This window comes from Carcharodon carcharias, chromosome 11 (genome assembly GCF_017639515.1).
Source record: "Carcharodon carcharias isolate sCarCar2 chromosome 11, sCarCar2.pri, whole genome shotgun sequence".
In the NCBI taxonomy this organism is placed as follows: Eukaryota; Metazoa; Chordata; class Chondrichthyes; order Lamniformes; family Lamnidae; genus Carcharodon; species Carcharodon carcharias.
This window is the reverse complement of record NC_054477.1, coordinates 75,380,440-75,402,604: the sequence shown is the minus strand read 5'-3', so window position 1 is coordinate 75,402,604 and position 22,165 is coordinate 75,380,440. Positions and strand designations below refer to the sequence as shown.

The window sequence follows — 22,165 nt, the reverse complement described above, 5'->3', positions numbered from 1 at the left end:
CTCTTCCCCTCTTCTTCCTCTCCTTCTGTACAGCAGAACCACCTGTGGTGCCACAAACCTGGCTCTGACTGCACTCCACCGAGGAACCAACACCCTCACCAGTATCCAAAACGGAAAACCAATTGGCGAACGGGAGTCCAGGGGACTCCTGCATTACCTGCCCAGTTTTCATGGACTGCCTGGTAGCCAACCGTTCGCTTTCTACCTTAAGGCTCCTAAGCTGCAGTGTGATCACCTCTCTGAATATGCTATCCACGTAACTCTCAGCCTCATGGATGCACCACAGTGACACCAGCCATTGCTCAAGCTCTGAAACTCGGAGCTCAAGGTTCTGCAGCTGGTGATACTTCCTGCACATGTGGTCATCTAGGATACCGTACTGTCCATGACCACACATATCACAGGACGCGCATTCCACAAACCGAGTTGTCCTGTCATTGCTACAATTTACTCCCCTAATATTTACTCCCCTAATATTAACTTTATTTTACTTGGTTTACAAATACTACTTCATTTTACCTGGCCTTGACTTAACTTTACTTCCCTATTGCTTGTGATTCTTACTAAGGTCGAAGTAGCACCTTCATTTAAGAAAGTGTTTTTTTAATTTTCAGCTACTTGAAGATCCTCCCTAACAGCAGTTTCTCACTAACTGATGAACTTGTGTCCCTCCTGTGATGTCACTCTTGGATGTTTTCAAAACTCAGCCCTCTGGTGCAGATTTTTAATTCCTGGTCTCCTACAGGCTGAGAAAAAGAGAGAAAAAAAGAAAAGAGCACCTCCCTCCCCTCCTGACCAAACTCGCAGCAAATCCACTCTGTAACAGTGCACTCCATGACAAGGCACTTAACCTCTTCAAGGGGCAACCCATTATTTTTAAACATTGGCCCCTAGTTCTAGATTCTCCTACAAAGGGAGAATCCTTTCCACATCCAACCTGTCAAGACCCCTCAGGATCTTGTATGTTTAAATCAAATCGCCTCTTATTCTTCTAAACTCTAGTGGATAAAAGCCAAGCCTGTCCAACCTTTCCTCATAAGATAACCAGCCCATTCCTGGTATTAGTTTAGTAAACATTCTCTTAATTGTTTCTAATGCATTTACATCCTTCCTTAAATTAGGAAACCAATACTGTACACAGGATTCCAGATCTGGTCCCACCAGTGTCCTGTACAACTGAAGCATAACCTCCCTACTTTTATAATCAATTCCCCTCGCAATAAATGATAACATTCTATTAGCTTTCCTAATTACTTGCTGTACCCGCATACTAGCCTTTTGCAATTCATGCACTAGAAAACCCAGGCCCCTCTGAACCTCAAGAGCTCTGCAATTTTTCACTATTTAGATAATATGCTTCTTTTTTATTCTTCTTGCCAAAATGGACAATTTCACATTTTTCCTCATTATGTTCTTTTACCAGATCTTTGCCCACTCACTTAATCTATGTCCCTTTGTAACCTCATTATGTCCTCTTCACAACTTACTTTCCTAACTATCTTTGTATCATCAGCAAACTTAGCAACTATACGTTTGATCCCTTCATCCAACTCATTTATATAAATTGCGAAAAGCTGAGGGCCCAGCACTGATCTCTGTGGCACACCACTAATTATAGGCTGCCAACCAGTAAAATACCTATTTATGGCTATCCTCTGTTTCCTGTTAGCTAGCCAATCTTCTATCCATACCAATATGTTACCCCCAACACCATGAACTTTTATTTTCCGCAATAACCTTTGATATGGTATCTTATTAAATGCCTTCTGGAAATTTAAGTATGGTATATCCTCCGGTTCCCCTTTATCCACAGTACCTGTGACTCTTCCAAAGAACTCCAACAAATTGGGTAAACATGATTCTCCTTTCACAAAACCATGTTGACTGTGCCTGGTTGCCTTGAATTTTTCTAAGTGCCCTGTCATAACATCTTTAATAATAGCTTCTAACATTTTCCCTATGGCAGATGTTAAGCTAACTGGCCTGTAATTTCCTGCTTTCTGTCTCTCTTCCTTTTTGAATAAAGGAGTTACATTTGCTATTTTCCAACCTAAAGGCACCTTCCCCGAATCCAGGGAATTTTTGAAAATTAAAACCAGTGTATCAACTATCTCACTAGCCACATCTTTTAAGACCTGAAGATGAAGTCCATCAAGACCCTAAAATCTGTCGACAGATACTCTTTGTGTTAAAGACATCAAGGAATATAGGGATAGTGCAGAAAAATGGCATGGAGGTAGAAGATCAACATGATCTAGTTGAATGGTAGATTAGGTTCGAGGGGTGGAATGGCCTACTCCTGTTCCTATTTCCTGTGTTCCTGCAGAGTACCCTTGTAGCGCTTCCTTTAGCTGCCATGAGAGCTCGCCCCAGACTCAAGCTCTCTAAAGAAGATTGCTTTGGTAAGCGAGTATCTGGCATTCTGGCTACAGCCCAACTCAGTTCTGACTGTCTCAATATGGTGTTGATGCTTGGCATGCTAGCTTGGATGAGAGCCTCAATGAAGGAGCAATTAAGTATGTGGTTAAAGTGTTCTGCCCATCTTTCTAGCATTTGGGCTTCTTCTGTGAGCATTGTGGACTGATGAACCAGTTGATTGGGGTCCATAGACAGAGTTCAGAGCATCATTGCATCTCTTCCAGTCTTTGCGGTCTGCATATGATTGAAGTTTGTCTGCTTTCTGTCTAGCCAAGTTTCTTGCGTCTCTCCGAGTTTGCACTGCAGATATTTTATAGGCATCGTCTTGCCACTGAGGTAAACCCTATCGAGGCGATATTTCTCCTCCAGTAGTTTCCTGATTACTTCATTGTTTTCATTAAACCAATCTTGATACATATGAGGACAGGGCCAAGGGTCACTAGAGCAGTGGAGTACGCTATATCCCTCAAGGTCACCCAGTCATCCTCAAGCAGCGAGTGTCCATTTTTGCTGTGCACAGGCAACTCTTGAGTTTCTTTTTTATTATTCTTTCACGGGGTGTGGGCATACATTTATTGCTCTTCCCTAATTGCCCTTGAGGAGGTGATGGTGAGCTGCCTTCTTGAACTGTTCCAGGATTTTTGACCCAGTGACAGTAAAAAAAAGTGATATAGTTCCAAGTCAGAATGGTGTGTGGCTTGGAGGGGAACTTGCAGGTTGTGTTCCTATGCATTTGCTGCCCTTGTCCTTCTAGGTGATAGAGGTCATGAGTTTGGAAGATACTGTCGAAGGAGTCTTGGTAAATTGCTGCAGTGCAACTTGTCGATGGTACACACTGCTGCCACACTGCGTCAGTGTTGGAGGGAGTGGATATTGAAGGTAATGGATGGGGCATCAATTTTTTGAGAGAGATTCCTTCATGACAACCTATTTGAGCTTTGTGACACCGAGATGCTTCCGGGCCTTCATGCCCTGGGGCATCAAGGGGATGTATCTTGATGTTTAATTTGAAATGATAAAGTAGTGGTCAGTCCAGCAGTCAGTGCCGCACATGGCTTTTGTTAGACGCACATCCTACCTGTCTCTCTGCCTATTGATGACATAGTCGATTACATGCCAATGCATGGAATTGGAGTGCATTCAAGATATCTTGTTACAATTCGGTGATGCACTAAGTCAATAAAGCTTGCTTTCTGTTATGACTAGCAATATATTTCAATGTAAATGAATTGCATTCTAATCTTTGGCTTGTGATGGTTAAAGTTTTGTTTGAACTTATTGTTTCCGAATTAGCATTTAAAAAAAGTTCTAAAATTGGATCCACATTGAATTCAAATTGTCTGAAGTCCAATTCAAATCAAAAGGCCAAACCTTAATGCTTAACGTGTACAAATATGGGAAGAAATGGTTATATTGCATCCATAATAGAAAGTTCACATGTAACATTGTTTGTAGAATCGATTTATACAAAATCAAAATAGAACAACATTTATTTGCTCCCATTTTTTCCAGACAGTGCCTGTTAGCAATTTTGCTGTTACCATTTACAACTCCTGAAAACCCATCTTTTGTTTCTTGTCCCATTACCACCACATTTTACTTGCACTATTATCTCTTTTGTCACCTAATCACTCCTGCCTTCCACCCTATCACAGATCTATCCTAATGTTATTTCCTCTCCCCATCACCCACGTCCCAACACCACCACCCTCCCCATCTTTCCCTGACTCTACTTGCTTACAAATGTAACATCTCTAATTTTTCCTGGTTCTGATGAAATGTCACCAATCCGAAAAGTTAGCTCTGTTCTTATCTTATCAGATGCTGCTGACAATTTTGCACATTTTCTGTTTTTATTAGCAACTTATCTTCTCTTAGGCAGGCCCTTGGAACCGAGGATGGCTTTCTTCCACTCTGGGGCTGTGGGTTCTGAAATGAATAAACAGTCCAATGCTGGATCTGCACACTCTGCCGCAGGTGGTGCAGGTAGTGTTTGTTGAGGCGAATGGGTGGGATGCTTAGGTTTTGATTTGTTCCTTCTGCTGTTTGCGCTTGGCCTCCACTTCGGCCTGTCAGAGACGTTCAAAATGGTTGGCACCTTCGTGGATGCTTCTTCTCCAGTTTGGGCAGTCTCGAGTGAGAGATTCCCATAAATCGATGGAGATGTTGCATTTTTTCAGGGAAGCTTTGAGGACGTCCCTGAAACATTTCCTCTCCCCTCCTGGTAACCGCTTGCTTGGAACAGAAACTTGTTAAGCAGGTCTTGTGTCAAGCATGCAGACGATGTGACCCACCCAACGTAGCTGATTAACCATAACTAGTGCCTCAATACTGGCGATTTTGGCCTGAGAGAGGACATTGTTATTGGAGCACCGATCCTGCCATTGAATTTGCAGAATTTTGCAGAGGCATTGCTGGTGATATTTCTCCAGTGATTTAAGATGTCTGCTGTACACTGTCCACGTCTCTGACGTACACAGGAGGGCAGGTAGCACTGCAGCCCTGTAGACCATGAGCTTGGAATTTAGTAACTTGTACTTGGTCAGTAAAAACAAAACCAACAAACAATTTTTTAAATTCTTTCATGGGATGTGGGAGTCACTGGAAAGGCTAGCATTTGTGGCTCATCCCTAACTGCCCTTGAATTGAGTGGTTTGTTAGGCCATTTCAGAGGGCAGTTAAGAGTCAGGGTAAGGCCAGACCATATAAGGATGGCAGATTTCCTTACCTAAAGGGATAACAGATAAGTTTTACAATAAATCAATGATAGCTGCCAAGATTAGCTTTATATTCCAGATTTATTAATTTAATTTAAATTCCACCAGCTGCCCTAGTGGGATTTGAACCCATATCCCTGGAGCATTAGCCTGGGCCTGGTGATTACTAGTCCAGTGATATTACCACTATGACACCATCTCCCTCCCGTCAACAATGCTAGTTGGAGAGGGCCAGAGGAGGGGAAATAAAAAAATGGCTGCATAAAGAGGGATTATTCTCAGCCAGAATTGAGCCGATTAGTTAAGTCCTCCATCAATCATGCCTGGATTGCAAGTGAGGAATTGATTTTATGCACATAATTTGTATTATGTAACTATCCTCCACTCATTTTTACTGGAGTGATTTCATTGGGAGAAGTTACTGCAGTTTCGGTCATGAGTTATGTTCATTGTAGTTCATAGTTCATTTTTAAATAGATTCTGTAAATAGACTGTGTCCACTTTATTGTTTGCTTTTTTTAGCTGTAAGATAGCCTGCTTGGCTGTAAATCTTGCCATAAGTCTAACTTGCCCTCAAATTTACTGGGTTACATAGTGGTGCCATAAAAACCGTTTACAAAAAAATAAGGAGGAAGAAAGTTTGAGAAATTCTTCATGTTTGGTGCCATCACAACACAGCCTATTCCCCATTGGATCTGCTCACTATATTTACCAAAATTGCTCTCTGTATCTTATGGGAGGGAGAGCCATTTGTTCGATGTTGCATTCCTACAATATAAAAGTTTCATGTTTTAGTTGCTCCACAATGACCTGTTTTGTCAGAGAGATATACATGTTAGTGACTTGACCAGCATTTTGTCAAGCAAAACCAAACTAGTTTTTTGTTTCAACAATAAAACCTAAATATATTACATAATCCTACATACAAAGACTAGTTCCAGAGAAAATAAATTGTGCCTCTAGTAGAATTCCTCAAATCTTTTAAATTAACAAATGAAGGTATTACAGTGGACACCATTCATTTAGATTTTCGGACAGCATGTGGTGAAGTTCAACATGGCTCGTGACATTAAACAACAAATTGTCTAACTGAATGAAAGTTGACTTGTTAATTCAAAGCAGGTGACAATAAATAGAAATGGTTCTGCCTGGAGGAGCCCACTCTGGTTTTCCCACTGCTCATGTCATTCCTACTAAAGTACTTCTAGGAATGTTCTAAAATTTCCAATAATCAGTAGTTTCAATTAAATATTAGGAAACCAAAGCTTTCTTATTCAGCTCCCACCAAAACTTCTAACTAGTTTACAACCTAAGTCTAATTTTCTTCAATTCCAAGTCCGTCCGAATTTGTCATCCATGTATTCCCAATCCTGTAGCTCCTCACTTGGTGGTAGAACTTCTAGAATCTTTAAATCCTTTCTACTTCTCTCCCAGCCTTTGGAATACTCCTCCCAGACCTTGTCATCAATCATTCATTCAACTCTCTCTAATCCTTTTGACTATCACTCTGTCCATGTGAAATGCCTTGGGATATTTTATTTTACCAAAGGCATCATACAAACACAAATTGATGCTGAGTGAATTAAAACTGAAACGCGAACAAGGGCAATATGCTTTGGAATGGCAAATGGGTTTTAACACTCAAAGGAAAGGTTATATACATTTGAGTGGGAAATATGCATATACAGTGAATTGTGAGAACAGCTGAACTGCAAAAAGATAAGGATTAAAGTGTGATTACGGCCCATTCACCAAATGTAACTGGTCAGCAGGAAAATACCAACAAAGCCCATTGAACACTTAAATGCTTCACACTGGCTTTTAACTGCAAGTAAAAACAAGGTAAAACAAGGTACTTTAACTGTGAAAATCTATTTGATCACATTCAGCATGTTCAGTGCAATTTTTGACATTCTACCTTCAAAAGTCATTGATAGAACAGAATCATAGTGCATGGAAGGGTGATGGATGGAGCCCTAAATCCATCTGAGCAAGAAACCCAGACTCCTTCCCAAATTAGGGTGTTTGGTAATTAGCATTCTCAGGGTAGGTGCCTACATCAGCTGTAACTTACCCTGACAGATTGTCTGAAAATTAGAGCTCCTCTGTGCCACCCTGATGGTAGAAAGAAAGCCTGGTAAGGACCAGAAAAGAATATTGATTTCTACTAGCAGGTGGGCTTCTTGGTTTTTAGAGAATAAATTCCAGAGTATGGGGCCTAGGTGGCTGAGGGCATTACTGCCAGTGTTGGGCAAAAGAAAGGACGATTTGCACAAGAAGTCTGAGTTGGAGGAATTGGGAGCTCTGGTGAGGCTGCAACGATGGAGGATGCAGAAATAAAAAGGCATAAGTTCATGAAGGGATTTAAACATGAGGATGAAAATTTTAAACTTGAGATGTTGGAGGACCGGGTGTTAAAGTAGGATAGGATACAGGCAGCAGAGTTTTGGATAGGCTGATGTTTACAGAGGTGGAAAAGGCAATGACAATAGTGAAGCCATGAAGAGATGACATGGTCTACATTCCCAGTATTTCCTTTATCAGTACACTGCTTAAAAGATCATTGTTAAATTTGTCAAACATGAACTGCCTTCTACAAATTTTCTTAATTAACCCATGTTAGGCAGGTATGAATTCTATTACATATTATGGCCTCTAAAAGCTTACCCACTACTGATATTAAGTCGACTGGCCTTTTGTTCCGTCAGGCTCCCTTTAGAACCAAGGTTTCACATTGGCAACACTCAGATCCTTGAGCACAACATACAATCTAAAGATTGTGGTCAAAGCCTCTGCAATTTTCTCTCTGGATTTCCTGAACACTCTACATTGACTGCCAAGGGACTACTGCAACATTTGCAAATCAAACTGCCATTTTTTCAGTATACCTTCCTTGTCTGTAGTAATATTATCTAATTGTTCCATCTCATTCATCCTTTCATTTGCACTACCACATTCTCCTTTGAAAACTGAGGTAGAGTAATGATGCAATATCTCTGTCATTCTTTCGTTCTCTATAAAGAGATTTCCTTTTTCAATTTTAATTAACCTTATCCTTATTTAGCTAGTCTTTACTAAATCCTTTACTTTATTATAATCAATTCTGAGAGACAGGATAACTATCACTTAGAAAGGAACGGATTAGTCAGCATGGTTTTGTTAGAGGAAGATCGTGTTGTACTAATTTAATCAAACTTTTATAGGAAGTAACAAGGAGGATTGATGAGGGTAGTGCAGTGGATGTTGTCTACGTGGATTTTAGTAAGGCATTTCACAAGGTCCCAAATGGCAGACTGGTCAAAAAAGAAAAAAGGCCATGGGATACCGGAGAATGTGGTGAGTTGGATTCAAAATTGGCTCAGTGACAGGGGAAAAAAGGGTAATGGCTGATGGATGTTTTTGCAAATGGAAAATGGTTTCCAGTGGTGTTCCGCAGGGCTTAGTGTTGGGTCCCTTGCAGTTTGTTGTATATATTAAATGATTTGGACTTAAATGTGGGTGGAATGATCAGAAAATTTCCAGATGACACAAAAATTGGCCATGTAGTTGATTGTGAACTGGATAGCTGTTGTCTCCAGAATTATATCAATGGTTTGGTTGAGTGGGCAGAAAAGCAGCAGATGGAATTCAATCCAGAGAAGTGTGAGGTAATGCATTTAGGGAGGGAAAAAAGCTAGGGAATACACAATAAATGGGAGGATATTGGGAGGGGTAGAGGAAGTGAGAGACCTAGGTGTGCATGTCCACAGGTCCCTGAAAGTGATAGAACAGGTGGATAAGGTGATAAAGAAAGAATATGGAATGCCTTCCTTTATTGGATGAGGTATAGAATACAAAAACAAGGATGTAATGATGGAACTGTATAAAATGTTGGTTAGGCCACAGCTGGAATTCTGTGTACAGTTCTGGTTGCTACAGGAAGGAGATTTTTAAGAATGTTGCCAGGGCTTGAAAATTGCACCTGTGGGGAAAGTTTGTATAGGATGGTGTTGTTTTCCCTGGAAGTGAGGAGGCTGAGGGGGTCGATTGAGGTGTACAAGATTACAAAGGGTCTAGATAGAGTAGTCAGGGATGCCCTGTTTCTCCCCTAGCAGAGAGGTCAATTACCAGGGGGACATAGATTTAAGGTGATTGGTAGAAGGATTAGAGGGGACATGAAGATGGTGGTTGTTTGGTATTCACTACCTGGTTTGGTGGTGGAGGCAGAAACCTTCAACTCATTTAAAAGGTAACTGGATTTGCACCTAAAGTGCTGTAACCTGCAAGGCTTTTTTGGCTGGTGCAGACACAATGGGCTGAATGGCCTCTTTCTGTGCTTCTATGGTTAAATGTAATCCCCTTTACATTACTTGCCATTAGGCACAGTTCAAAGAATAGCAACAAGATCATTCTAGCACCAGAGGCTTTAAGTTACAAAGAAAAACTCCTAGAACAGAAATCATCATTGGAAGAGATGGGCTAGGACATCATCTAGCTATAAACTGTAGATGTTTATTTTGCTTTAATAATAATCACAGAACTAGGAGATGGAAATATAAAATTAACAAACAAATGTATAGACATGGGGCGGAATCATCCTAGATTTGCACTAAGTGTGATAGTGGGTGGAAAAAAGGACGTTTTATCTGCTGGCCACAATGACGGCTTTTCACGCCAAATCATCCAAATCCCACTTCATTAATTATGCATCCCCGATAAACACGCCAGGTTACTGGCAGGGCATCCTCTCATTTGCCTGCCCCGCCGTCACATCAGGCCTTCAGTAAACTGGGTGCCATATTCAAAGGCCGCCCTGAAAGAGCTAACATTCTTCAAGGGATAGGAAGCTGCTGTGAACGGATGGCTGCCAAAGAAAGGAAATATGCTGCCCCTGGATTTAGCAAGGGGGGTGCTTGGACTGTACCTGCGGCAACAGTGAAGTCAGTGGCAAACATCCACGTGAGGATCCTGCACCACGTCATCACCCTCTCAACGCAACTGTGAGTGCTCTCTCTCCTGCTTTACTTATGTGCCATGCAAGAATCATCTCTACTCTGGTACACAGGGAGCTCTGCCAAGCCACCGACACCCTCAGCCAACCAGTCCCTCAATTCCATTCACGTCCTCACCTCCAGCAAAGAGGAAGACTCCTTCATTGAAGAGCTGGAAATAAGCAGTTTGGAAGGCCCATCACAGTGCTTACCCACACCCTCCACCAGCACAGAGACACACACCTTGGTGGGACCTAGATCTAGAACAGGCTGAAGTTCACAATCTGGTGGTCATGGCACGGACACGTGTCTGCAGCAGAAAGAGGCAGATTCAGCTTAGCTCCTCGGCACTCAGAGGACTGCTGTGAAAGAGGCATCTGTGAGGTCCAAGTCAGATGACAAGCCTCTGGATTCAGCCTTCCAACTCATCATGGAAAGTCAGCAGAAGGCGAGGGAACATCACACAGAGCTGTGGGAAGCCTCAACAGAGTGGCACGCAAGTCAGAGGAGTGTGCCGACCTGCTCGCTGATGAAGAGGTGCGCACATGTGCGCATATGGAGATCGCCATGGGAAGGATAACAGACATCATGGAGACCCTGGTCCAGCAGAATGCAGAGATGGGTGCAGACCTGCACTCCATCGTGGTAGCCATGGGTGAGTTCCTGCAGTGGTAACATGAGGGGAAAACGGGCACCTCAGCATCCCTCCAGGTGTTCCTTCCCCTCAAGGAGTCAGGCCAGCACGCTTGGGCACCCAAAGGGAGGAGCAGTGGCAGCTGGACGCCCCAGATCATCCGCTCAGGAATCCCAGAGGCTGTCCTTTCTCTGAGTCCCCCTTGCCGGTGACCCCCTCAACCTCGTTCTCTATCACCGCAGAGGGAGCAGCTGGCCCACAGGGTGGCAGCCAAAGCAAGTCGGGGTCCTCAAGGCCTCGGATCTCCAGAGGACCCATGGTGAAGGCATCAGAGGCAACAGGGCCAATCATTGCACAGGCTGTCTCCACCCCTGCTGCGGATGTCAGGACAGCAGCTAGAAGAAGTGGTAGGCCTAGAAAAGTTAAGAATTTCTGACTACAAGCAGTTGCATGGGTGAACACATTTTGTCACTTTATAATCTGAAACTTTCACTGAATAATATGTAATGGTGACTCTCAGCTTCTTTTAGAGGCTTTGCAAGTCCTCCTCTGCATCCCCCCATCACTAGCAGTTCAGCTGCATGCAGGCGGCTCATGAGCGATTCTGGAGGGAGAAGTGTGTGTGTGGCAATGCCTTTCAGAGCCTCATGCAAGTACTCTCCCATGAGCGCAGATCCTTCCTCCATCAATCTAATCTCAACATCCTGAGCAACTTCAATGCTGCCTGCTGGAGTTCTCTTCCAGTTGACAATCTGAGCTGATCTGCAACTCTGTCATCCACTGATTACGCTCCTATGCAGTACCTACTGCCGCCCAACATGAGGTTCCTTTCACTTTCGATTTTGCAAAATGGTACTGTGGTACTGGTGAAGTGCGTCTTTAGCTCCTCCGGTCTTCCCCCTTCCCCAGTAACCCATGTCCTTTCCCCCATCAGTGTTGACCCCCCCAGCATCACCTTCCACCACCTCCTCATCTACCAACCAGAACCCTTTTCATTCCAGGATGTCCAGGTAAATGTCCACATTCCCTGCCTTCCTGAGAATCCCACCCCCATCCACACCGACTTCCCTGGCCTCCTCCTACTCACCCCAGAGTCCATGTCTGCCTCTGAGTCCCCATGCCAGCTCTTCTACCGCTAATACGGCACCCTCACCCTCCCAGCTCACTCTGGCCCCTCTCATTCTCAACATTCCCTCTTACCACGCCCACCTTCATTTTGCTCCACAGGAGACAGTCAGCGACTTCACTGACCCCGCCTTTGCACATTCACCTATACATCCCCCACTCCGGACTCCCTCCCCGTAACACCTACCTCCCCAGTTGACACGTTCTCATCTGTTATACCTTCCTCCCCTCTGACACCATTCTCCTACCCCACCGGTACACCTTCCTCTCCCACTCACAGCTGGACCTTCCTCTCCAACCCCTTGACAATCATCTGTAGCAGACATGGCCAAGACACCAATGTCCCGAAGCAGACCCTCAATGGTTACCTTCCATGAGCTGCTTCACGGTACAGCCATGTCCATGAGAATCCACCCAGGGTCCGGCTGCTGTTGGGCTCCAGCATCTTCTGCTCCTCGGATGTCCACAATGTAAGCAAGGCCCTGACAGTAAGTCTCAATTTCAGCACATCACACTTGTCAAGATGTGTTCTGCACTGGTGTGTTTTCCCGCCGATGTAGGCATTCAATTTTCATGGGGGGATAATACTGGTAAGCAGGGCTTATAATGATATGCAGATCTATTAAAATGAAGTTCCCAACGTCTGGTGGCAAGAAACGTGGCCCGCCATTGACAGGCAGAGCGGACGGTTGCAAACTGGTTTCATGATGGCATGAAACTGATTTTTGGCTTTCCTGCCATATTGTCCACTCATGCCCGCCATGACACCCACCACCCGCAGGCACGGAAAATTCTGCCCATTGAGTGGACTCTCAGCAAAAGTGTTTAATGTTCTTTTGGTTAAATCTTTTATAGTCATTTGGTAGTACAGAACTTGAGTATTACTGAAAAAAAAAGTCATGTCTAAGCTTTTCTTCTTGCAGCCATCAGGACACTACAACTACTTGGGTGCCAAGCTCTGAAATTTTCTCTCTATCTCTCTCAGCCAGTCTATCTTGCTTTTCTTTCAGATGCTCCTCAAAACCTAGTTCTTGAACCAAGCTTTGGGTCATGTGTCCTAATATCTCCATGCGTGGCGCAGTGTAAAATTTTGTTTGATCACACTCCTCTGAAGTGTCTTATGATGTTTTGCTGTGCTAAAGCCATTACATAAATGCAATCTGTTATTGTTACTTTTCCTTGTTGTCTTGACGTTGCTTTTATTTCACTGTTTTCTCTCTTCTTATTTCCTGGTCTCCCCCTCACTCTTTTTGCTTCACTTTCTATTTTATTCTGGTTCTCTCTTCTCTTTCAGGTGAAAAGTGATGGGTTGTAAAGCTTTGCAGGGTGAAGGAAGAAGTCATCAATAGCATTTGGGACAAGCTCTATGAAGAAAATGCATCCTTCATCAGACCCCTTCTCAGTCATGCCAACCAACAATCTCTGCTCCAGCTTATCACCTATACTTTCTTACAACACCCCTCCTTCCTGGCACCCCTCCCACATCAGTTTTTTTTCTTTATTCTTTCATGGGATGTAGGCATCACTGGCTAGGCGAGTATTTGTTGTCCATCCCTAACTGGCCTTGAACTGAGTGGCTTGCTAGGCCATTGCAGAGGGCAGTTAAGGGTCAATCACCTTGCTGTGGGTTTGGAATCACATGTACACCAGGCCAGGTGAGGATGGCACATTAGTGAACCAGATGGATTTTTACAACAATCAAAGGTAGTTTCATGGCCTTCATTACTGAGTCTAGCTTTATATTCAAGATTTATTAACAGAATTCAACTTCCACCAGCAGGTGCCCAATGCAGACTGGAGGAATAGCACCTCATCTTCTGATTAGGCACTTGGAAGCCTTCTGGACTTAACATCGAGGTCAACAACTTCAGACCTTGAACTCTCTCCTCTATCTTCACCCCTTTTTTAAAAATAATTTTTTTATCTACTTATTTTTATTCATTTATTCATTCATTGTTTTATCCCTTTTTTCATCCGTTTTCTATCCTTTTTCCCCAACCACCTCCCACCACCCCACCCCCAAAAGGGCTGTCTCTCACTTGTTCCATGTTGTTCTTTCACAGAACGCTGACTCTTGTTCTGCTATTCACACATTCTGCTTTCTTACCTTTATGCCACTATCAGCACCTTCTTTGCTCTTTACCACTACCATAACACTCCCTTTGTCTTTTTGTCCATGACACCTTTGTCAATCTCTCCTTAACCCCCGCCTATCACTGACCTTCTATCCAGCTTCCCCTTTACAGTATAAATTTCATCACATTTCTATTGCTCTTTAGCTCTGAAGAGTCATATGGACTCTAAACGATAATTCTGTTTCTCGCTCCACAGATGCTTGCAGACCTGCTGAGTTTTTCTAGCATTTTCTGTTTTTATTATTATTTATGTTAGATAACTAGTTAGTTTCAAAAATTCCACCGGTCTTATGTGACCTGATAATAACACAAGGAACACCTTTTTCTTTCTGTCTCTCAGTTTAACAGGCTTTCTAACGTTTATGGAACACAAAAGTTACAACTGGTGTATGACCAGTACAAACAGTTCTTTCCTCATTCTCTCACACACTGACACAAATGCCCAGTGTCTCTTCTTTACACTCAGTTAACTTTACCAGAATAAAGCTGTTGTAATTTGTTTTTTAACTTCTATTCAAATAATTCTCAAGTAAACCATTGAACAGAAATTCTTAAATGCTTAATAAATATATTCCATTAGTACCTTTTATCCACACTCTCTCCTACCTCTCAACTAATTTCTAACCCAAGTTAAAAGGTTACATGCAATTTTATGTTCTCTCATTCTTGCTAAACATGTTATGTCAAGATTAACAAATGTCTTCTGGGAGTCCATTTTAGTAACATCCATAGACACTCCCTTATTTACTTCATTACTGACCTCTTCATAAAATTTAACTAGATTATTCAGACATGACTTGCCCTTAACAAAAACATGTTGGCTCTTGCTGATCTGCTCATATGTGACCGGTTTGAGTAGTCTTCTCATAACTAATGTTTGTTGTCTAAGATAGTTGGAAGAGAGAAACTGAGTGGCATTAACAAATTTCCAATCTAATGTCACTATTTCCGAATCAAGAGAACTTTGAAAGGTTATGACTAACACTTTGGTAATTTTCTCACCCACTTCTTTGATTACAGAATGGATTTCAGAAACAAGGCCAAATGTACAGTAACTTATGAATGCTTAGCATATAAATGTGTTGTGAACATTTGTATTTGCAATATCATGAACCAATCCTTTTTTGCTCAAAGGGATAATGCTGCTAACTATTTCACGGAATTCATCCAATTTGACTTGTTTTTTGTGAGACATAATCTGCCCTTTATGCAAACAGAACAAACAATTCAAACCTTTTTGATATCAGTAACTAAAGCTCTACTGATTTTTAACTATGACAATAGTCTGGTTGGGAAGCTTTGACAGTGTCAAGTGACAGTTGATGTACAATTGCTCATGCCAGCAACATAAAAACTATTCAGTTCCAGCAGTACCAAATTGCTCAATTACCAAAATTTCTTTGGTAACTAGACTCCATCATTGCATTTAGAGCAAAGAAACATTTTTTTGTGTTTTGCTGAAGGACCAAACTGCAATTTAAAACAAGATTTGTCATTTATGCTTTTCTATTTTCACAAATGATTATGGTGGATGTGGGATGTGTGGGTGGACCAAAACTTACCAATGTGGTTCATGGTAACTGTTGCATTCCCAGTCCCAAGAAAATTGTAAATCACAACTGCAGATGCCATTTTTTTTGCAGCATTTAAAATCTTCTCCTTAAAAGTACAATTCCCTCTGGCAATGAGAGCTATCCATGGTTCCCCTGATCTGGGTATGAAGTATTCTGTGCTGGGGTCACATCCCAATTGGTCCCGGTTGGTCCTGGGGATCCCAATCACTCCCTGGACACTATCTTTAGGAGAACTGTCACCATACCTAGAAAAACAAGTTATAAACTGTAACAAACTCATGGCTGGTCTAATTTTATTTTCTCTCTAAAAAGAAAATTGTTTCTCTAACTCCTCACCCCCTCTCTTCTGCATCCTTGACACTCCCCTTCTCCCACCAATTCCCTTTCCTTTCACTCCTATCACACTTCTGTTCCTCTAGACCCTATCCCCTCTCCTCTCCACATCCTCCCTAAGTTTCATCCACTTAATCCAACTCCCTTTCCCTTCTTCGTCCTCTTTCGCCATCTTTCTATCCCTTTCTCCACACCGATCTCGCCAACTGTTCCCCTCCCTTAGTCTGCATCTTCTTCCATACCTTACCCCATCCACTTCTCACTCCCTGACCTGAGCCCCCCTCATGCTGTCCTACACCTCCCCATTTCCCAATTTCTTTCTCTTCCCCTCCTTTCCACACTTGTTCTCTTACTGTCCTTCCACCCTGCTCACCCTACCCATTCCTTGCTACCCTCTCCACCCCTCCCTTCACTCAAACCTGTCCTCTTCTCCACTATCTGCAGCCCTTCCTCCTCCCCTCCCATTTTTTCCTCCTCCCCACCATTGCCCCCTTACCCAGACTATTCTACCAAACCCTCTCCCACACCAATCCACCACCCCCATCCCCCACCACATCCCTCTCTCCACTCCCCCACCAGACCCTTCCCTCCTCACTACACCCTCTGCCCCTGCCTTCCCACCCCCTTCCGACCTCACACCCTTTCCCCTCACTCTAACCCTCCTGTACTGATGCCCCCTTCCCTTCCCTTCTCTACCCACATTCCCGGCCCCTACCCGCCTTCCCTCTTCCCCACCCACCTCCTTTCTCCCAACACGCACCTCTTTCCCCACACCCACACACTTCCCTCTCCCCGCATGCTCCCCCAACCCTATCCCGCTCCCCCATCCCCCTGTCTTTCTCCCCCACCCCCCATCCTCCGTCTCCACCGCCTCCCTCTTTCCCTTTGCCATCATCCCCCTCCCCTACCCTATCCACCCCACCCCTATCCTGCCCCCCTTCCCCCCTCCTTCCTCCCCCAACCCCACCCCTATCCTGCCCCCCTCCTCCCTCCCCATCCCCACCCCTATCCCCCCCACTACCCCTATCCCCCCAATCGCCCCTCCCACCCCTATCCCCCTTCTAACCCCCCCTCCCCTCCCCTATCCCCCTAACCCCCGTCTAACCCCCCTCCCCTCTATCCCCCTAATCCCCCTCTAACCCCCCTCCCGCCCCTATCCCCCTAATCCCCCCTCTAACCCCCCTCCCGCCCCTATCCCCCTAATCCCCCCTCTAACCCCCCCTCCCGCCCCTATCCCCCTAATCCCCCCTCTAACCCCCCTCCCGCCCCTATCCCCCTAATCCCCCCTCTAACCCCCCTCCCGCCCCTATCCCCCATCCCCCCTCTAACCCCCCCCTCCCGCCCCTATCCCCCATCCCCCCTCTAACCCCCCCCTCCCGCCCCTATCCCCCCATCCCCCCTCTAACCCCCCTCCCCTCTATCCCTCTGACTCCCCCTCCCCTCTAACCCCCCTCCCCTCTATCCCTCTAACTCCCCCTCCCCTCTAACCCCCCCTCCCCTCTATCCCTCTAACCCCCCCTCCCCTCTATCCCTCTAACCCCCTCCCCTCTATCCCCCTAACCCCCCCTCCCCTCTATCCCTCTAACCCCCTCCCCTCTATCCCCCTAATCCCCCCCCCTCTAACCCCCCCCTCCCCTCTATTCCCCCCTCCCCCTCAATGCCCCTCGCCCTATCCCCTCCCTCACCCTTACCTGCCGCTCTCGCTGCTGGTCGACACGGTCATGTTGGTATCGGGATCCAGGTAGGCAGTGCTGACGAAGGCCGTGTACCACTCGGCGGTGCGGCCCGACACCGACACCAGGAGCAGCAGGAGCAGGAAGCACAGGCTCGGGGCCCAGAACCGCATCGTCTCTCCAAACCGGCTTCCTTGGCAGAGGAGCTCAGCTTCACCACTTCCCAAGCCCGGGCCTGAGCGACTCAGTTCACACCGGCCCCTGACTGTTCACACACACCATCTGACTGTTCACACCAGTGTCGGGATTTGCACTTTGATTCTGTATAAATCAGTCTGTTTTTATGCACTGATTTTATATATAATCCAGTCTCTGTCTCCCTTACTATTTTTCGTCAGTGTCTGTCAATTCCCGACACTATACGCTCTTGCCTTAAATCCCTCCGGTGTTATCTCACTGCGTCTCTAACTCCCAGATTGTGCCTGCTGAGTGCACCAATTTCTTTTTCTGAGCTATTGCTGTTCCACCCCTGTCCTCACGGGTGGTTGTGTCCCTAGACTCGTCTCAATCTGTTTTAACTGTGGATTCACTCGTCTCCATTCCGCCTGTCTATTCAACTCCGTCTCGGGTTTTTAATCCTTTCCTGTTGACTCTCTTCTGCAGGGTTGTCCAATCTGTTGCTGTTGACTCTCCCTGTTTTACATTCCCATGCAGTTGTGACTTGACTTTAAAAGGGTTGACGTCAGTAACAGACGGGAGAACAGTGATGCTCAACGGGAGTTGCAGCAGATTGCCAATGGCTCGGCGCTCCAGCATCTGGCTTCTCCCTGCTCCTAGCATCCGGAATTTAACCCATGCCATGTCCTCCAGAGTGGCAAGCAAAAACTGCCCTATATTTTTTCTCGTGCCACGGTCCTGAAAAATGATCCAAGGGAAAAGTGTTCAAAATGTTACCATTTATAATTAAACGGATACTGTCATCATGAAAAATAATTTGGCAAATATTTTTCATGGAGATGTCGGAAGGACTATATATAACTTTTGTTACAATCGGGCTACACAACAATGTGATTTGATTGAGTTTATCTTACTATGTGACGCAAAGAAAAATCCAGTACATTTTTCACAATGTATGCTTCTTTACAAGGGAATCCTGATTCCTTGGGAATAGTTCTGTGTAAATTAACTGATGCTACAAGATTAATATGAGATGATTTACCCTCTTTTGGAGAATCATCCCAGCTCCGTTTGCTTGTTTCTGTCATCAGCTGAACTGAGATTGAGACTCACCACGGGAGGGAAATCATGGTGGTAGGAGAACTTGAATCATTCTGCTCCGTGCTGGAAGCGAACTCGTCGGCAAATGGGATATAGTGAAAAAAATTTACTCAGAAACAGATTCCCATCAGAGAGACTGATACAGATTGCTACAAGTGTATAACAACAGGAAATGCTGGAAATAGTCAGCAGGTCTGGCAGCATCTGTAGAAAGGGAGTTAACGTTTCAGGTCATCAATCTGAAATGTTAACTCTGTTTCTCCACAAATGTTATCAGACCTACTGAGTATTTCCAAACAGCATTTCTGTTTTTATTTCAGATTTCCAGCATGGGGAGTTAGATATAATTGAAGCCATAACTGACTGCATGGCACAGCAGATGAGAGTGAATTTCACTATTACTATCCCCTTTATAAGAAAGAATAATGAAGAGCATATTTTTATTCAACTATGTCTCTAAAAATGTTGTTGAATACTTTGTGTAGAGTTCGTACTTATGACACCAGTGGAGTTATTGTAGGAGTTGAGTGTGACAATGTCAGAAACCTGAGTTCACAACAGTTAAGAAAGGCAAGAAAATAATAAATACCCAACAAAAACACTATTATCAGCAAAGTTGAGGCCAATGGTATTCTAGCCATTTCCTCGTTAAGGTCATCAGCACTCACCACTTAAGCAAGAACACTACATGCTGTTCCATGTTGATGTGGGACAATTCGCCTTGCAGTGAGTGACTTGTGTGATGGGAGGGCAAAGAGGGAGGGAACAAAAGCATCATTCTTGTTTAGTCTGTATTTATGTTCATGCTCAGTGCCATGTTCTGAATGAAAGTTAGCTATTGGTCATTAGGTAAGGTATTCATGAATACTACCATTCATTATTAACCTGTTCCTTTAAACCCTTTAAATTTGGCCCATTTAAAGTCGTATAATTAAGTATTGATTTGCTCCAAACAACCACAACGTAAATAAAGTTTATGCCATCCTGAGATACCTCTACTTCAATTCCCAGTATATTATCAGGGTTTTGTCATTGCCATGCCAAGATTAATTACAAAATATGGTATTCATAATGTACTAGGACAGAAATCAGTTATGCATTGCATTTACTAGGTCAGATAATGGATGGCTGAGATATTCCAGTTTATGGGGTCAGTTAAAATACCCCGATTAATATATCATTGCTTGGTAGTACAGAAAAAAGTTGCTGAAAAAAGAGACATGCTATCAAAGCTTTTTGTCTTGCACTCATGGGGACAGACACAAGAATGGGAAATTTCAAATGGAGCAACAAGTTATACCACATGAGAAAAGGATGCTGATTGGTTGACAAGTCAACTCTGATTAGCTAAGCCGTTGCTATGGAGAATGTACCAGGGAACTATTGTCCACCATACTTGCGTTTAATTCAATAAAGCTGCAATGCCTGGACACATTACTTTTGCCTGCAGAGGGTAGGTCTCTGTGTATGAATATATGTATCTTCTAGTAAGCATAAGTGAGTCACATTGCAAGCCCAACTGATAATCTTTAATCGGTTGTTAGTGTAATTCTTAGCACACTTGGGATTGCTGAAAAAAGAGACATGTCAAAGCATTTTGTCTTGCACTCACCAGGACACTTTGCAAGAATACAATTTTTACTGTATGTGAAGAGAGTGCTGATCGGTTCTCTTCACATACAGTATAAATTGTTGTTTTGCTCTTTTATTAGTATTCTTGTGAAGTGTCCTAATGAGTGCAAGAGGAAAAGCTTTGACATGTCTCTTTTTTAGTAGTACTCAAGTCCTGTACTACCAAATGACTATTTGTACACTTGGGATTGTTCAACAAGTGCTGCCCAATCGTGGAATCACATCTAATGTTAATGTCCTGGGTTTTGCAAGCACGGGCTGGTTGAGTACAGTCAATACTCCATCTATTGCGAACAGCAAAGGGATATGTTGTTTGGTGTGATCCACCAGTTGTTGGGGCATCACAGTGGTACTGAAATTCATTTACCACATTACTCATTTGTGCGATAGGCAGAACGTCTTTTTGACTTGATGGCAGCATCCTGTTGGTGGAAAATATCACTCGTGTTGCTACTTCGTAGTAGCAACGTGAAACAGCTAGCTTCACCTGTTGCTCGAATTTTTTGAGATACCTTACTCTTCCACTGTATCAAACAGCATGGCTCTTCGGCTGTTCACAATGCGGCACTCATAGTTAGACTTGCAATGTGGCTCATTTACATTTGCTAGAAGCTACATATATTCATACACAGGGACCTGTCCTCTGCAGGCAAAAAGAACATGTCCAGGCATTACACCATTTTGATTTAAACAAAAACATGGGGGACAATAGTTCCCAGGTGCACTCTTCATGGCGACACCTTGGCCAATCAGAGTCGACTTGACAACCAATCAGCACCCTTTTCACATGCAGTATAAATTGTTGCTTCCTTTGAAATTTACCATTCTTGCATCTGATGCCTGTAAGATGAAAAACTTCGACAGCATGTCTTTTTTTTCAGCAATACTAATATATCACCTTACCATTTCCAATTACTTTCCTTATCTCTTCATAGAATAACCTATCTCTCCTTTTGTTTTCATTAAATGACTATTAGGAAACCCCTAGATTTTTGCTCCCTTTACAAAACATCATTTCAATAAGACAAGTTCAATTGGAAACTTATTCATGTGAGATTATTCCTTTTACAAATGCACAGCTTCCAGGTGTTCCTGACATAAAATTACTGTGCCTAGCTTTTTTTAAAAAATCCATTCTTGGGTTATGGATTTTATTGATAAGACATAATGTATTATTCATTCTAGTTGCCCTAATAGCTTTAAGAATGAACCACATAGGCCAGACTGCATAGAGGAGCCAAATTTTCATTTTTTTTCTGCTGCCAATGACAAATTACTTGTTTAATTGAACTCAGTTTCACAACTTGTCATGGGATTTGAATTTAAACTTTGGATTCTTATTCCAATCCCATAACCACTAGGCTATGGTATGCATTTCTGAAAACTCTAAAGCTTTGTATATTTTATTCATTTCCATCAGTGGGGATACCCTTTTACGTCATAGTTCCCACTGTTATAATAATGTCATATTTGTAGTCCTAGTACAGTTTGAATTTTTGCAGTATTTATATGTGAATCTTAATGGGCCAAGCACCTATCCTTCATGACTGTTCCATTTTGAGCCATCCCAATGGTGTTTTAAATCTTGTTTATTTATCTTTCATAAATAATCTTAATTTAAAGTGACAAATTTTTTGAAAATAATTAGAAATAGAAAAAATTTCAATCTTATACTT

General features: G+C 43.4%; 1 protein-coding gene across 2 annotated transcripts in view; it reads right to left on the bottom strand.

Annotated features, from left to right (window-relative positions):
- The window catches only part of LOC121284228 (E3 ubiquitin-protein ligase RNF149-like), a 69,613-nt gene extending 50,616 nt beyond the window's left edge, over nt 1-18,997 (bottom strand). Inside the window, exons 1-3 of one of the 2 annotated variants that reach the window (XM_041199528.1) lie at nt 18,799-18,997; nt 17,598-18,494; nt 15,562-15,818 (exon numbers count right to left, since the gene is read on the bottom strand). In XM_041199528.1, coding sequence (XP_041055462.1) covers nt 15,562-15,818; nt 17,598-17,752 — 412 coding nt within the window. In that variant the 5' untranslated portion in view covers nt 17,753-18,494; nt 18,799-18,997. The remainder of the gene's footprint in view (nt 1-15,561; nt 15,819-17,597; nt 18,495-18,798) is intronic. The other variant, XM_041199529.1, reaches the window with a different exon arrangement.
- Nucleotides 18,998-22,165: the final 3,168 nt, after the last annotated feature.